This window comes from Panthera pardus, unplaced genomic scaffold, assembly GCF_024362965.1.
Source record: "Panthera pardus isolate Hobbes unplaced genomic scaffold, ASM2436296v1 HiC_scaffold_17, whole genome shotgun sequence".
NCBI lineage: Eukaryota > Metazoa > Chordata > Mammalia > Carnivora > Felidae > Panthera > Panthera pardus.
In genome coordinates this window covers 38597220-38613679 of record NW_026526732.1, presented here as the reverse complement: position 1 = coordinate 38613679, position 16460 = coordinate 38597220, and the positions used below count along the sequence as shown (strand labels likewise).

Sequence of the window (16460 nt, the reverse complement as noted above, 5' to 3'; positions counted from 1 at the left end):
GGCAAGTTAATTTCTCCTTGATTTTATCATCTATAAAATGAAGATAATAGTATCTACCTCCCATACTGTATTGAGAATTAGATAAGTTAATATATGTAAAGTACAGTCACAGAGTAAGCAACTCTAAGTGTTAGTTGTTATCAAGGATGATGATTTGAAAATTTGAGACAAATCCAACAGTGGAGTCATGTTTAAGTGATAGTATACCAAAGACCCTAATTTGATTTTAAAACATACCTGCATAGAAGACAGGAAAGTGACAAAATAGTAAAGCTTTTCCCCCCTTGATGGGATCATAGGTAATTTCTGTTTTTCACATTTTTATTATCCATATGTATTACAATGATACTTGTTAGACATTATAAAATTAATGTATCATAGGATTCTTATATTCTCAATGTTTCTTTATCAAATGTATATTCGTTTTGACATATTTTACTTTCTCTTCCTCCTTTCAAATCTGCTAATATTTCACTTCCCCAACATTTTCACCCACATGCCATCTGCTTGATATTTTCTTGCACTTAGCTTGCTTGTTTTGTGTATAGATCAGCCCCAAGGCTAGTTCTTCAAGAATAAGTAGACCAAATGAAATGATTGATGACATTTTAGTGCTGGTGGCTTTCTCATGGAAGTTTAAGCCAGAGAATGCAGCTGCCATGATAATGGCTCTGTATCTTCTCTACATTTCGGGCACTCCTCCTTATCTCCTGCTCCCCATCTGAATGAACTCAGCACTCCAGGACCCCTCTCACACACAGGGGTAATTCCTGCCTCTGGGGCTGTTGACTGCCCCCTTTATTGGAGATTTCCTGCACATTTCTTCCTTTAAAGCCAATATTCTGCACCAGGTTGATACTTAATTCCATAAACACTTTCCAGGACATCTTCTCTACCCTGATTATGGTTACTTTGGCCCTTAACTATTTGTACCACAAATTAAATATTGGCTTGTTTTATGGCTTAGTTGTTCTTACAGTAAGCTGATAGGGTTGTGTTTTATATTACTCTATGCCCTTCAGTTTTCTAGCACATGGAAGACAGGAATATTGGATGTTGTTGTGGTGACAGTATTCTTAAGAGATGATTTATGAGTTTTGTGTTCCATCTTTCCTCTGTCCAACCTTCTCCTTCCTTTATTTTCAAAATCAGAATGTTACGTCATTTGGTTCTCTCAGTCTTCTAGATATTTACCTGAAAATTTGATAATATGTTTTCATTCCTAAAGCCTAAAAACCAAAGAGCTCAGTTGCAGAGAGCACCATGATTAGCAATGGGTTTACAACTGGGGTCCAGTAACATACAAACTAATCCTAATTGCAAGGACACCTCTGTCATCATCTCTAAAATATTGCTTGTTTGACCAAGACAATTTAACGAATCTTCCAGAGAATGTGTTTAAAGTTCATAAATATGTTAGATTCTTATAGATCTTGCATTTCCTGGAAAGGACAAAATCCTAGGAAATGTTTTCATATGTCTACCCTTGTATGCTGGACCAGTGGTTTCCCAGCTGGGGTTCACGTGCCCCATGAGGGTAAGGGAAGAAATCGTTAGAATGTCTATATCATCTTTTCATGACTTCTATTTTTGTTACATGTTTTACAATGCATATATTAGTGCAGAAGACATGTTTTTTAGAAGAAAATATATATAGGGGCACCTGGGTGGCTCAATCGGTTGAGCGTCCGACTTCGGCTCAGGTCATGATCTTGTGGTTCGTGGGTTCGAGCCCCACGTCGGGCTCTGTGCTGACAGCTCAGAGCCTGGAGCCTGTTTCAGATTCTGTGTCTCCCTCTCTCTCTGACCCTCCCCCATTCATGCTCTGTCTCTTTCTGTCTCAGAAATAAATAAACGTTAAAAAAAATTAAATAAATAAGTAGAAGTAAATATATATATATTAGGATTTTATGTTCAGGTACTTTTATTGATGTGGAATATAACTTTTAAAATGGAGGCCACCAGGGCTCCTGGGTGCCTCAGTTGGTTAAGCGTCTGACATGATTTCGGCTCAAGTCATGATCTCACGGTTTGTGAGATGGAGCCCCACATCAAGCTCTGCGCTGACGTTGCAGAGCCTGCTGGAGATTCTCTCTCTTGCCCTCTCTCTCTGCCCCTCTCTCCCACTTGTTCTCTCTCTCTCTCTCTCTCTCTCTCTCTCAAAATAGATAAGTAAACTTAAAAAAATAAAATGGAGACCACTGATCTGAATAAAAGGCAAGACTTTATTGTTCTATACCCCGAAGTCAGTTTCTATTAGGTATTTAGCCGTAACAAATTAAAAATGAACTTGATAAACATAGATCCTATGCTAGCCTAAGCTGGGAGTTGTAATGTGCATGTGCATGTGCTTATGCACATAAAACATAAGACACATTCCCTGCCTTTAGAGAGCTTACAGTCTGAGTAGAAGAATGGGGCATGATCAGTGATTAATTAGAAAATGGTACAAGATAGCATAGGTGTGCATGGGAAACCTAACAGCATGAGACTATATTTTATGTTAGACTAAAATTGCTGAAGTATGATAATAGCAGCATAATACATGGTGGTGCTGTGTTATCAGAATATTTCAAAACCCTGTTTATGTTCAGAATTTTTTTCTTGGTAATCAGGTCAGTTCTCTGTCTACCTATTCAAATAGCTATGCTTAAATTATCTCGTAGGTACAGATGTTAATGAACTGTGGAAGCTTTCTGCTCTAATACTCAAAAAGTCATACCAGTGCTCTCAATTACTGGCTGACATTTCTGTAAATTCTAAGAGAAAGTGGCGGAACAGCCATGGTGATAAAGCAGTAACATTTTTGATGCGGTGTTCCTGTGGAACAGTGATGGTGTATGCAATTTAAAACAAGCGAATTAGTTTCCTAAGGCTGCTCTGACAAGGTAGCACAAACTGGGTAGCTTAAAACAACAGAAATTCATTGTGTTACAGTTCTGGAGGTTAAAATTCTAAAATTGAGGTGTTGGCAGAGCCATGATCTCTCTGAAACTTGAGAGAAATCCTCCGTTGCCTCTTCCGCCTTCTGGTGATTTGCTGGCTATCCTTGGAATCCTTGGCTTGCAGCTACATCACCGTAATCTGCTCTGTTATCACGTGGTGTTCCTGTGTGACTCTGTCTTCATGTGGCCCTCCTCTTATAAGGACACCAGTCATACTGGATTAGAGGCCCACCGTTCTCCAGTATGACCTCATCTTAATTGCATCTGCAAGTACCCTTTTTCCAAATAAAGTCACATTATGTGGTATCGTGGATACAGCTTAAACCTTTGGCATGGGGGCAAGGGGGTGGCACAGTTCACCTCATAACAAAAAGTAACATCAAAGTCTGTGGGTAAATATACCAAGATGTGCGTGAGTTACCCTTGGTGTCAAATGATGCCTTCTTACAGTGAAACTTCCATAGCCACGCACGTTGGTCAAGGGATGAATGACAACTGGACGGAAAGGAAGATTTCTTGGCTATTTGTATTAATTGGCTGCTTCTGTCTCTGGGCTTTGGTATTCCAGGCCTTGGTAGAGTTATTCTTATAGACAGTAGTATGTAATATGTGGCTTTGATCTTCCTGGTAAAAATCCACAAAGTAATTTGTGGATCAGGAATTTCTAAGGGTGTATTGGTTTTTTGTTTTGTTTTTTTTGTGTGTGTGATACAGCTGCATAACAGCCTCCAAATCTTAGTGGCTTAGAACCACAGTTATTTATTTCATAGTCCTAAATCTGTAGATTGACTGCGGTTTGGCTGCTCTTGGTTCAGTTTGACAGGGGTGGGCTGGATTCCAAAGTTAAGGTAGGAGTTCAGGTCAATTCTACATGTTTTTATCCTGGACAGGGCTGAAGAAGCAAAAATTGCTACCTGGAGCATGCTCTTCTAGTGGAGAGCAGAAATTTGCCAGGCCTCCTAGTGCCTCAAGTTGAATTAGGTACACTGTTAATTCTCCACCTGTTGGTCAAACAAGCCACATGGCCAAGAGGGTGGATGCAGGCTTTGCACAGTAGTGCAAAGCGCCACAAGGTGGCGTAGCAAAGGGTGTGGGTGTAGATTTCTGGAACAGGGAGGAAATGCGGAATTGAGAACAATCTAGTGTAGCAAAGGGCCATTTTCTTTTGAATCCTACAAGAACTTTTTTATGGAGCAACTTACTAAACCTTTAAAAGAAAATGTATTTAAACCACAGACTTGGTTTCTTAATCCAGTCTCTTGGAAAATTGTAGTTGAATATACCGTACATTTTTTTTCCAAGAAGAGGTCATAGTATTTCACAATGCTGATTTAATTTTGTGTTGGGCAGATTTCCTGTTAGACACTTTTCATTATGCCTTCTTCCTGAAGCCATATTTGTGTATTTAGCACATTTTAGACTGTACTGACCAAAGCACCACATGACCGTCTCCGTCTTTACATTAGACATTGGAGGAGAATCTGGTAGAATTGCAGTCCTCTTGAACATGCTCTGATAGAGAACATTTTCATTAAGGGTAAAACTGTTTCTGGTTTACACGATTGTTGACCGTGCACCGCTGTAGAAGTATAACCATGAATGCTTGTTTTCAGTGTTGTCCTGCTTCAAGCATCTTCCCTAACAACACTGGCCCATGTGACCTTGTCCTTTTCCTTCCATTAACACCTCTCTGTACACAACACATTTTATTAGACATTAATTTTTATAATACTCATTTTTTTCTAATTTTTTAAAAATTTATGTTAATTTTATCTCCTTGTCTGAAGTCAAAGTTTTCTTAGAGCCCATTGAGTCCTTTTTAGATTCATAGGTTTTAGATAAATAGTATGGTGGTAGAAATAAAATGAGTTTTTAGCAAATGCTTACTGAATTGAAGAGATTGAATACGTATGTATGACAAGGCACTATTTTGGAATAAGTGTAAATTGTCTTTTGCCTCTTGTACTCTCCATTGTAAATAAATATACTGAAAGTACATTAAAAAGAATGATAATTCAATTATTTTTTAGTTTACATTTTTACAAGTGTGGGTGTATGCCAGTGTATTTTGAAAATGCATGCAACTGCAGATACTATCTATAAGAGAACAAAGAAGCACATTGCCTTTTCCTTAGTGAAATGGTTTACCTGGCAAAGGGAACTTTTATGTCTCTTGGTAGTCTCAAAAGACACCCAGATTGAATTGTTGAAAACTAGTGTTTGAAGCCCATAAATTGTATGTTCTTTGTAAAGGCATTCCATTTATGACCTCTTTTATCCATTAAATTTTATTGGTTTTGTTTGCATCAATTAATTCTAATTCAGATCTATCAAATAGACCCTCCCAATAAATGATCTAAAAGCAACAATAAGAAATTAGTGGCAGTGGTAGTGGTAGTAAATTAGTAGTAACCACTGCTCACATTTATTTCTGTTCTGAAATGGAAGGACTTGGGGCCTGGCATAAGACCACAACCCATGCAGTAGTGACAGCATTTGCTGTGAGTACAGGGAGCTGGAGTGGTGATTCACATTGGCACCTATTTTCTTTCTTTCTTTTTTTTAATGTTTGTTTATTTTGAGAGAGAGACGGGGGTGGGGAGGGGCAGAGAGAGAGGGAGCAAGAGAATCCTAAGCAGTCTCCTTGCTGTCAGTGTGGAGCCTGATTCGGGACTCAAACTCACAAACCATGAGATCATGACCTGAGCGGGGACCAAGAGTCAGACGCTTAACCGACTGAGCCACCCAGGCGCCCCACATTGGCACCTATTTTCTACAAGGCCTTGGGGAACGAACTTCAGTTCTGTACCAGTACAGAGACTCCAGAAGAGTGTGGAGCTTATTCCTTTTGGGACAAGGCCAGAAGAGGTCGGGGGGGGGGGGGCAGGGGGGGACACAAAAGGCCAAGGATCCTAGGATTTTAGCATAGGTCTGGTAATATTAAAGTGAGTTCCAGAAGTAATCGAGGACAAACTTTTGTTCCCATGTCACCTGTTTTGTTTTTTTTTTTTTTTTTTTTTTAAATGCTCTTTCGTGCCTGCCATGTTTAGATTCGTTTTAGAGATCATCTAGGGTGATTTTGCAGTGCTGGAGCAGTAGGAAGGGGGTGTCCCCAGAAACCACCTATGTGGGTGATGCTGGCATCAGATTTTTCCCCATTCTTGTGAAAGACAATCATATGCTTGTAGTGGACACTAAATAAATAATGATTGATGGTGAGAAAGAGGAAGTTTTTTCTGTGTATGAGAAATGAGAATGGCAGAGTAAACTGTGTTCTGTTTTCATTGCCTCTCATAACTTTATACGTGACCTTCTGCCTATTTTTCCCCTCTAATCTGTCTTTGTGCATGTGGAAAACTGTTCAAAACTGAATTCTTATATTATTATGAGTATTAACGGAGGAGTTCATGTAATACATTAAATACCTCTGGTAAAATTTTTATAGAATCATAATTTTTAGCTCTAAAAAGGACCTACAATTTTAGTCTCTAGAAAAAAAAGGACTTTTATAACAAAATCAATAAAGAAATGTTATTTTAAAAAGGTGAAAATTCCATTTTCTGATTCTGATTCCTTGCTTTTACTGATTTTTAGTGGAAAAATAATTGGATAGTCAGAGGACTGCATTTCCAAACAACAGAAAAATGGTCGGCTGTTAAATATTTCTGGCATATTCCAAGTTATGATATTATTTCAGATCTTAAGACTAAAGAGGTAATTCATTTAGTTTAGTGGATTAAGGGAATATGCTCTCTAGTTAGCTCTTTAAAAATCTCATTCAGTGCAGTAAATATTTATTGAATGCATTCACACAGTCACTGCAGTGCATTCATTAATGAATAATAATAACTAGCCTGCATACAGTTCAAGATTTACATCCTAAAAGACAGTTGGCCAAAAAGTTGGTGTTCACACTCTTGTTCTTTTTAGTGGTGAGTGAATTCAAGAAGAACTAGGCAGTTGATGTGAAAATTCTGTGTGGTGATCTACCCTCGCATTAGAGGCCATTATTAGTGCTTTTGACTTTGGCATCAGGTAAAGCTGATTATTCTGGCTCTCACTCATATGGCTATTTGACCTTGAATAAGTTCTTTAACCCTTCTAAACTTCAGATTCTTTATCTGAAAAGGATTACGAATATTAACTCCCTCATATAGTCATAAAGATTAAACACTGTGTGTAACAGCATTCAGCAAACCCTTGGTGCATGTGGTTAAGGTTCAGTAAACAGTGAACTGTTGCTGATTGCTGTCAGCTTTGTATTCACGAGAGCTGCCTAGCTTGAGTTAGTTTACTATGGGATTTTTCTGTTTGGGGCAAATTTGAATCTAGCTCTTCAGGTGATGTTGAAGGTAGGTATAATTTTCCTGAATACTTGAATATTTGGGTTCGCTGGATATAATTTTCTGTTCCCACTGGACACTAGACTCTATAGACACCTTTTGGACCCATTTAATCTGTAAACAACCCTTTACAGATGAAGAAGCTGAGGGCCAGAGAAAAGGAGTAACTTGCCCACAATTACAGACTTTGGAGATACTGGAGTCTGAATATTAACCAGGCCTGTCCTGTTTCGGAGGTGCTGTGGTGCCTTAATAACATAGGTCAAAGAGGTCAGATGAAGCTCAGAGCATCTTGAAGACAGATAACTTCTCGTGTGTGGAGTTTATACAGTCTCAGCTTTGAAGGAACTTTTGAAATTAAAAAAATTTAGTTAAAAAAGTTTTAAATGTTAGTTTACCCACAGAGTGTGATTTTCTGCCGTAACAGGTAGTTCTCGATGAGTGCCATATCCCCTGCAGGGCACACTTGGTTCCCCATGGTTATCAGAATGGGGGGGCACTACGGGCATTTACTTGGGGGGCGGTAGAGGTGCCAAATGCCCTGTAATGAGTGGGACAGTTCTAGACAACAAGCGGTTGTCCCTTACACTCAGGAATTTTGTATCTTCTGTAGGACCTATGTGAATATTTATTGGGACATTCTAAAGAAAAGGGTTCTAAATTACTATGTTTGCAAATACCCAGTTATTGGGGTGACTGGATGGCTCAATTGGTTAAGCATCCCACTTCAGCTCAGGTCATGATCTCATGGTTCCTGGGTTCAAGCCCTGCATGGGGCTCTCTGATCTCAGCAAGGAGACTGCTTGGGATCCTCTGTCTCCCTCTCTCTCTCTCTCTGCCCCTCCCTGACTCATGCACTCGCTCACTCTTTTTCTCTCCCCCCCCCTCTCCAAAATAAGTGAAAATTCAGGAAAAAAAGAGAAATACCCAGTTATTATTTATGGCACTAGTTTTTATTTTAATGTTCTATGCACTGCACCCCAGCCCCATTATCCACCTCTTCTTATCCCCCTCACCTCTGCTTTTCATTTTCCTATTTTCATTTGTAATGAAATTGTTTCTGATCCCATTTCTCCTATAGCTAAATTTGCCCTATAGAAGTAGGTGCAAGCATCTGAGTATTTCATTATGTCTTTTAGTGAACTTGTGCCTGAGAATTTACTTATTGAAATACTTGTTATAAATCACTTTCCTTTGGGCATTTTATTGATTTCATACAATTAACTGTGCACCTAGGTTATATTAGCTATGAACTTCATTTCAGTGTTATAAGGGGCATATTATAAAATACACATTTATTTAGATGAAGGGTGTTGATTTGATAAGGTTGAGAGCTGCTGGTCTGCAGCGATCTCTTGAAGCGGTTGTTCACCTTGTGCTTAGTCACGTTTGGAGATTAGGAAGCCAACCTGTCTGGAGGCGGCTCTTTGCATCTGTCTGTGAGACAGTTCTTCTTTACGTTAAGCCAAGACCCCTCTCCCTCTGTATCTTATGCTTGGTCCTAGGTATTCCTATTCCCCTTGAAGGTCTATTGGTACAAGCCTAAATCTGAGACCAGATAAGATCTTTCAGATGTTTGAAGTAGCTGTCAAGTTCATCCCAACTCTTTTCAGGCTAAATCTGATGAGCTCCCTTGACTATTAATCTTAAAACTTAGTTTTACGTCACTTAACCATCCTGGTTCCTCCACTTTCCTAGTATTTCTCCTATAGTGTAAGACCTAGAGTTAAATGCAGTCATTTTAATATATTCTAATCCTCAAGAAGGGTGGCACAGACCATCATAATCTTTTTTTTATTCTGGGCTGATTAAGTGGGATTGTTTTGTTTGCTTTGAAGGGAAGGGCATTAGAATCACACTGCTGGGTGTATGGAGCTTATTATCACCTAAAAGTGCAGATCATATTCACTTGTGCTAATGCTAAACTCTGTCTCTTTCATTCCTTAGTTCTTTACCCATATGTGAAACCTCAGGTTCATATGGGGTAAATTCTACCTTCTTACAGACTGTTGAGGTCTGTCTGAATCCAAATACTATTATCTGAGGTGGTATTTACCCCTCTTCCAAAAGTTTAACGAGGAGGCCCCTATTTTCATCCAAGTCAGTGGTAAATTTACTGATGAGGATGGAGGCTAAGAACAAATACTGCATTAAGCTATTAGCATCCTCCCTCCAGGGTGAAGTTAGAGGTCAGCTGCCTGCTCTGGGCTGGTCAGCACATAGCTCTTGGCACAGTGGTTCAGTGCTTTCCTTTATGGACCTAATCATAGAAGCATCCACCCATGTCCAGCCCACATTTCTCCATCTTATCGATAAGCGGATCAAGAGAAACTTATCAAATGCCTTTAAGTAGTTATACTGTGTTTACCTCATTTCCGTAATGTATGAGAACAGTATCTGTGTCCAAGAGGGAAATTAGGTCAGTGTAATTTGAATAAGCCATCATTCCTCCCCTCCACTGGATCTGTACTCCAGCCATCCCAGACCACTCAGGATTCCCTGATCATCATACATTGTCTGATGACAGCTTGCACATCCTCAGCCTGCCTAATGAGCCCAACCTCTCTTCTGCGTGCATCATTGGGGAAACTCTTGGCAGAGTTAGTTGCTTTAGTTGCTTCCCCTCCGTGCTCTGCCCATATCAGAGGATTTGCCATTTGTCTTACGAGCCATTGGGTTTCGGTTGCCTGTTCCACCTGAACTTCCTGGCCCATGAATGCTGTCTTCATCATGTGTCTCCAGCAGAGTACTTGGTCCAAGGTACAGGCTTCAGAAAGGGGTCTGTTCATTTGTTGTTGTTCTGCTGAATCATTGGTTTTCTGTAAATATTCTGTATCCCAGGTTTCACTGCCTGCTGTTCCAAGTCCTGGCTAACCTGCCTGTAGTGATCATTTCTAATGTTTTGCTGGGAATCTATGCAATGGTGTGCAGTGTGTAATTTGCACAATCCCTTTGCTTACTTTTGTTGAAAATTAAAATGTATTTGCCCAACAATTTGTATGTAAGTGTTGGATCACAGGGATCTACTCCCAAAGCCAAGACTACACTGTATGTTAGCTAACTTGACAATAAATTATATTAAAAAAATAAAAAATAAAAAAATTAAAAAAATTTTTATCAGTGTCCAAAATAAAAAAATTAAAATAAAAAAAAAAATGTATTTGTGCACTGTTATGCTGCTGGCAGTCTTCACACCTTTGACAATCCCTGACCTTGCCAGTGACTTTTTAGAAATCTCATTTGTACATTCTCTTAGATGGAACATACAGAATGATCTAGCTAGCCTAGAGATGGGTCTTCATTTAAAGTATCTAGGAGCTTTGATAAAATCTCTCTACTTTGCTCCTTTTATAAACTCTACACACAGCATGAGGCTTGAACTCAGGACCCCAAGATCAAGAGTTGCATGCTCTACTGACTGGCCCAGCCAGGCACCCCTCTCCCTACTTCTCTTCAATGAAACTCACATTTGTTTAATTCTTTATGGCTCTAATTTCAGTTCCCTAGGCAAAGAGTAATGGAATAAGAGCTGATGAGTTCTCCCATTTATTTTGCCATCTGTTGGCTTTGTCCCATTTTTCCAAGTAGCAGACCATTGGCCTGTCCTTGATCATCACCTTGATTCAGGCATAACTTTTTTGCTTTGGGTTGCTGTTAGGTTCTGTTTTCTATTGTTTTGGTTTTCTGACACACATTTGTTTACTTGGGGGTGTTATCTCCTTGATGCTCCCCTTACATGTTTGTGGCACCCTTTTGTATCTATTTCTACATCTTCCCATGTTTTTTGTTAAAGAGAGTATTCAAATCTGACCTTGGTTAATGCTGAAATTTGAACATCCTTCCTTTGTTTAGATGTGTAGCTTTGAGAATGACTGAACACCTACTCTATTTCTGTAGAAGTGTAAGCATTTTCTAGAAGGAAGTATCTGCATTAGAAAGGTTCAGTTTAGTCTGTTCCTTAAGTGGCCAACTTAGCGTGACCAAGCCTCAAAGCATGTTCTAGCCATTATTTTATTTGTATAATAGGAAACATGTTGTTGGGAAAACAGTTTATGGCCATGATAGGTACACTGGTGTTTTTCTAGTCTAGGCTGGTTATACTTGAATGTGCAAGGAGCTGCAAGCTATCAGATGCAAAGTCAGAAAGCCACCCTGGGCTGTGTGGGTCCACACTGGTTTATTGTGCTTAGGGAGTCTCCTATAGCTCTGTGCTTAAATTCTTTCTGAGTGGTGCCACGGTCTCAAACAGGGAACACTTTGCTGGTAATGCAGTTCTTACGAGGTAAGGATTTTGCACGTGCTTTTTTAATTTTCATAATGAACTGAATTTAGATTTAAATTGTCTCTCCTGACTTAAGATCAGGAGCAGAAATATTTAGATAGAAGATTCGTCTTGTGCTTCCCTCATGAAATTCTTTTTTGGTCTGTAATGTGCCGTAAATGCAGGAGAGTCTTGTAATTCAGTGTTTGGATGAGTCTCGGGTTTATTGATGTGAAGAAGAGTCAACATTAAATGAAAGAAGGGCTTTTAAGAAGCCCATTATAACCACTTATAATGGAAAATGTAGTTCCCATTAGAGATTGATTTAAGGAGCTCTGGTTCCTCAGTGAAGCATGAAGGCTGCTGTATGGTGCTCTGTGCAAATCATTTTTACGGCACCTTTGCTGCTCTCTTCCTGGGTAATCTGTTGGTGTGTCTTGACCTGAAAGGACTGCGTACGTCTTGTTTAAGGAATAGAAAAATACCCAGGAATTTAAAAGAAATCAGAGATTAGTATGTTTTTTATTTATCAAATAGAATATTTAAAAAAAGGGAAGCTTTGCAAGTTCTAAACAGACACAGCGGCACCAGATGTCAGTTCTTGGATCATTTAATCTTTTTCTCTTGCGCTTATTTTTGTCAATATTTTTCCACTAGAACCAAATATTAGTTTCTGGCTCAGCTTGCAATATAAAAATTTTCCAATTAGATTGTTATGACTTCATTTTTATTCATGAGGAGAAATCTAATAAACAGGGAGCATCACATGTGGCAGCGTGCAGGAGAGGAACTTTAAAATAAACCACCTGGCCCAGAGCAGGGCGGAGAGCTGGGATTCTCATCCTTCCTGGAGTCTGAGAGAGAGACTGGCTTGCATCTATACCCCTTGCCCCCAAGTAATTATTAATTGGGGAGGGGGGGCAGGCGGTGGTTCTCGGATTTTTATTTGTTTGCCATATAATTGACCTTGCTCCAATCCTGGATTGATTCCTTGCTTAGCTTTTATGTGGATTTTTTTTCTGCTTGGTTCTGTGTTAGGTATTTAGGGAAGTAAAAGGAAGTTGTGAAATCTGGTGGTTTTTGACTTGAAGGGGCTTTTGGTTTGTTTGTGGCCGAGGAGGCTAAGTGAAGCGGCATCATCACACAGTGAATGACTAAGTGCCTCACGGTGAGTGTTGGGTGGCGAGTGAACTAAGCTCCTAAGGAAGAGAGAGAGCACACGAGAGGTCAGGGAAGGCGTTAGAGCAGAGCTGGGCCTTATGCGGGATCTGGTCACACAGAGGAGTGTAGGCAAGTCACTTGAAGCTGGAGAAAGGATAGGGATTAAGGTACAGAGTTGGGGGCAGGGAGGGGACCCCAGTGGGTTCAGCCCACAGTGTGAGACTGACCTCAGGAGCGTTGGACACCACTGTCTTTCCTTTCTCTGCTGTCATCACCCAGCTTCTTGAATGAATGCTCATTCCTTGAGGTATGGCTTCTACTCCCACCACTGAGCTGACATGGTCCTGCTGGAGATCTCAGTGACCCCCTTCCCCAAGGCCCAGGTCCATTTGTTCTAACCTGCGGAATCTGTGCTGAGGCATTGGATGCTGTTGATTCCAGACTGCTTTTTCTCATTTCTAAAGGTTTCTAGCTCCACAGGTTATTGAAAGGCATTGAAGTGTGCGCCAAACTGGCTTTAAGTCCCTGCTCTGCCACAGCTGGTGCTAGGGAAGTTAGTATCTCTCAGCCTCTGTTTAGTGGAAATAAGGATACCAAACTCACAGTATGGTTGTAAGGATTAGAAGAGAGAACGTGCGCCTGATATGTTGAAGTAAGTGACGCGGTAGGCAGGCATTAGGATTGCTTCCTTTTCTTACCTGGTAGCTACTCAGTCCTTACCTGACTGTGTCTTGTTCTTTTCCTGTACATACCTGTGCCCAGCTGATCTCTCTTTCTGGAATGCTGTCTCTCCCTTCTCTTTACCTGTTCAAATTTTCACTGCCCTGCCTTACTTTATTACCTCCATCAAAATGGAACTTTGCGTCTTTTGTATGCTTACTTCTTTGGACAGCTCCAGGTTACTACCTGTTATTCTAGTTATTTGCACACATATCTATTTATTATTGCACACATATTTTTATCTTATTTTCCTTACCGGTTGATAAAGTCCTTGAGGGCAAGGTACATGCCAGGGACGTGGAGGTAAGACAGTAGGAGTGGAGAACGCAGCCCTGTTGTTTCCATTCAGGGCTTTAGGTGTAGCGGTGTGTTCGCAGAGTGTTATCATCATCATACTGTTGCTCGCTTGCTTGCTGTCGTTCTTTTTTTTTTTATTTAACCACAACCATATGCTGATAATTTCTAAACCATTTTCCCTAGCCCTCACTGCACTCGTGTACTTTAAACGTAATCAAATGTCTGGTGAATGTCTCCAGCTGACTATCCCACAGGCACTTCAAAGGCAACGTGTCCCAAATTGATCTTTTATCTGTTTCCATGCCCCCAGCCCACACCCAGCCTGCCTGCTTCACGTCCATCGTATCATATCTGTGGTGTCACCCTCCACCTGGCCCCTCAAGCACATATTTGGAGGGCATTCTTCATCTTGCCTCTGTCATGTTGTCTACGCTGAATGAGTCACCAGGTCTTGACTCATTTGCCTAAATATTTCTTGAATGCATTCCCCCGTCTTTCTGTGTTGGATTCTGCTGCCTAAGTGTGGGTCCTCCTCTTTGAACTATTGTACCGTCTGTCATTTCTTCCCAACAGATCTATTTCATGCTGTTCTCAACCCTCTCAAGTCCATCCTTACAGCCTGGGTATATCACACTCCCTCATGTAAAATGCTCTGGCAACTTCTTTCATGTACATCAGGGATGAGAAAATTGCTTTTATCTCATGTTGATCAATTCAGTAATGTCTGTAGCGAGCGCAGCACGATTTGCTTCGTGACGTCTGACATAGGAGCAGCAAAGGGTGGGCGGCACACAATTCATAGCTAGGATTAAGATCAAGATCTTTAGTGTGACATAAAAAGGCCTGCCATGACCCTAATCCTGCCCATGTCTTCATCCTCACCCCACCATTGCCCTGCTTCGCATTTAATCCTGGAGCAGCAGGGAAATATGTGTCCTACTAGGAAAAACACAGGAAACCCTTCAAGTAAGAAACCCATACTCATCCTTCAAATCTTGGGGTGCATGGGGAGTGTGGGGGGGGGCCCTGCCTAAGGCTGAGTATTCTTCCTCTGGGCTCTAGGAGCACCTGTGCCACCGCCTTAGCTGTCGGTGTCCCATTGACTTGACATCCTAAGCATCTCCCTTGTAAGACAATAAACTCTGTTAGGGCAAATATCGTGGCTTATGTATCTGTGGCCTCTGATTTTTATCACAGTGCCTTCCATCGAATATGTATGTGAATTAAATTGTCATTGAAGGGGCCCCTGGCTGACTTAGTGGAGCATGTGACTTTTGATCTCGGGGTCGTGGATTTGAGCCCCACATTGGGTGCAGAGATTACTTAAAAATGAAATCTTAAAGAAAAATTGTTCATTGAATTGAAATGAATTAGCAAGTAATTTTGATCGATGAACATTCTTTGCTTTAACTTTGATACCCCTTAGGATGAGGGGACAGATTTTAGGAAATGTTAATGCTTTGCAGAACATTTAGGTTTGTGAATCAGGCAGTAAGTAGACATTGGAAATTTTGAGCAGGGGAGTGGCATGATGAAAGTGGTGTTTAAGGAAGATTGATCTGGAGACAACCTTTTATTATAGGTTTAAGCCGCTCCTGGGAAGCATAGGTGAGGATAGCAGGGTAGGGAGAGGGAGAGGCAGAGCAGGCATTTAAAGCCATTTTGAAGAATAACTTCCTGAGGCTTTGTATTTTCATTTCCACATTTGCTCAAGTGGGATGTAGTCACTGGCATGTTTCCGAAAATAAAATGGAACACTGATGTTATTTTTAAAGAAAGAACATTCTTGTAAAACACCTAAGTGATCCATTTTTCAAAATTATGTATGAGACATATTCATTATTAATTACTTGTAAAAAATGATTATGAGTTTGTAAATTAAAAAAAAATAATTAGATTCTGCAGAGGCAGCCTAAAATCTTCAAAAATCAGTGGTTTTCCTTTTAGCACATTTTGAAATAATTGTTGATTATGAGGAAAATACTTCAGTTTATTTTCCTATCTACCTTTTATGTTAGTTTAACACCTCCATTCTAATTGTGGGTTTTTATTACCCTCCATGAGTATTTGCATTTCGTGTATTACTAACATGACTGCATTTTATAGCTTAAAGTTTATCTTCTGTTTGTGGTGGGGCCATGTATCTTCACTCTGCTTTCTTCTTCATACTGGCTATTACAAACTTCTTGATTTATAGTCACTTTGTTTTTTTTTTTTATTGTAGGGTTATGACTCGCTGATTAAAAAGAAGGACTTTTCCAAATACTTTGCATTTTGATTGTATATTATGGATACCAAGGAAGAGAAGAAGGAACGAAAACAAAGTTATTTTGCTCGGTAAGCATTGCTTTGCAAAATTATCAGTACTTTAAGAAAATGTTTGAGAGAAGACTTTGTCCTCAAGTATGACTTGGCATTCTGTGTTTTGTAAGTGTTCATAAACAAAGCAGGCAGCTAATAGAAGTTAAATATGCTTTGTGTCATCCTTTTACTTGCTTACAGTAGAGGAGTAACATTTGGTTCTTGTCTTTCTGCCTTTGACAGTTCTCTCAGGCCACTGTTGCTCAGAGAATCTAACTGTCATTATGCACTGAGCTGCACATTGCTCAGAATCCCCACATTTAGCATCCTATATTGAATTTTAGATCCTAAATGCTTAGTTCCTGCTGCTTGGTAGCTTGATTGGTTTAGTAACTGAAAATCTATGACATCTTGAAAGCTTATTGCCTTGTT

The 16460-nt window shown here is 40.0% G+C and overlaps 1 protein-coding gene across 5 annotated transcripts in view; it reads left to right on the top strand.

Annotated features, from left to right (window-relative positions):
• Positions 1 to 16460, top strand: part of NCOA7 (nuclear receptor coactivator 7) — a 154486-nt gene that overhangs the window by 9584 nt on the left and 128442 nt on the right. For 4 of the 5 annotated variants that reach the window (XM_053904523.1, XM_053904521.1, XM_019418269.2 and 1 more), the window contains exon 2: positions 15952 to 16064. The exons of the other annotated variant lie outside the window; for it this stretch is intronic. In XM_053904523.1, the coding sequence (XP_053760498.1) occupies positions 16015 to 16064 (50 nt within the window). In that variant the 5' untranslated portion in view covers positions 15952 to 16014. The remainder of the gene's footprint in view (positions 1 to 15951; positions 16065 to 16460) is intronic. 5 annotated transcript variants of the gene reach the window in all.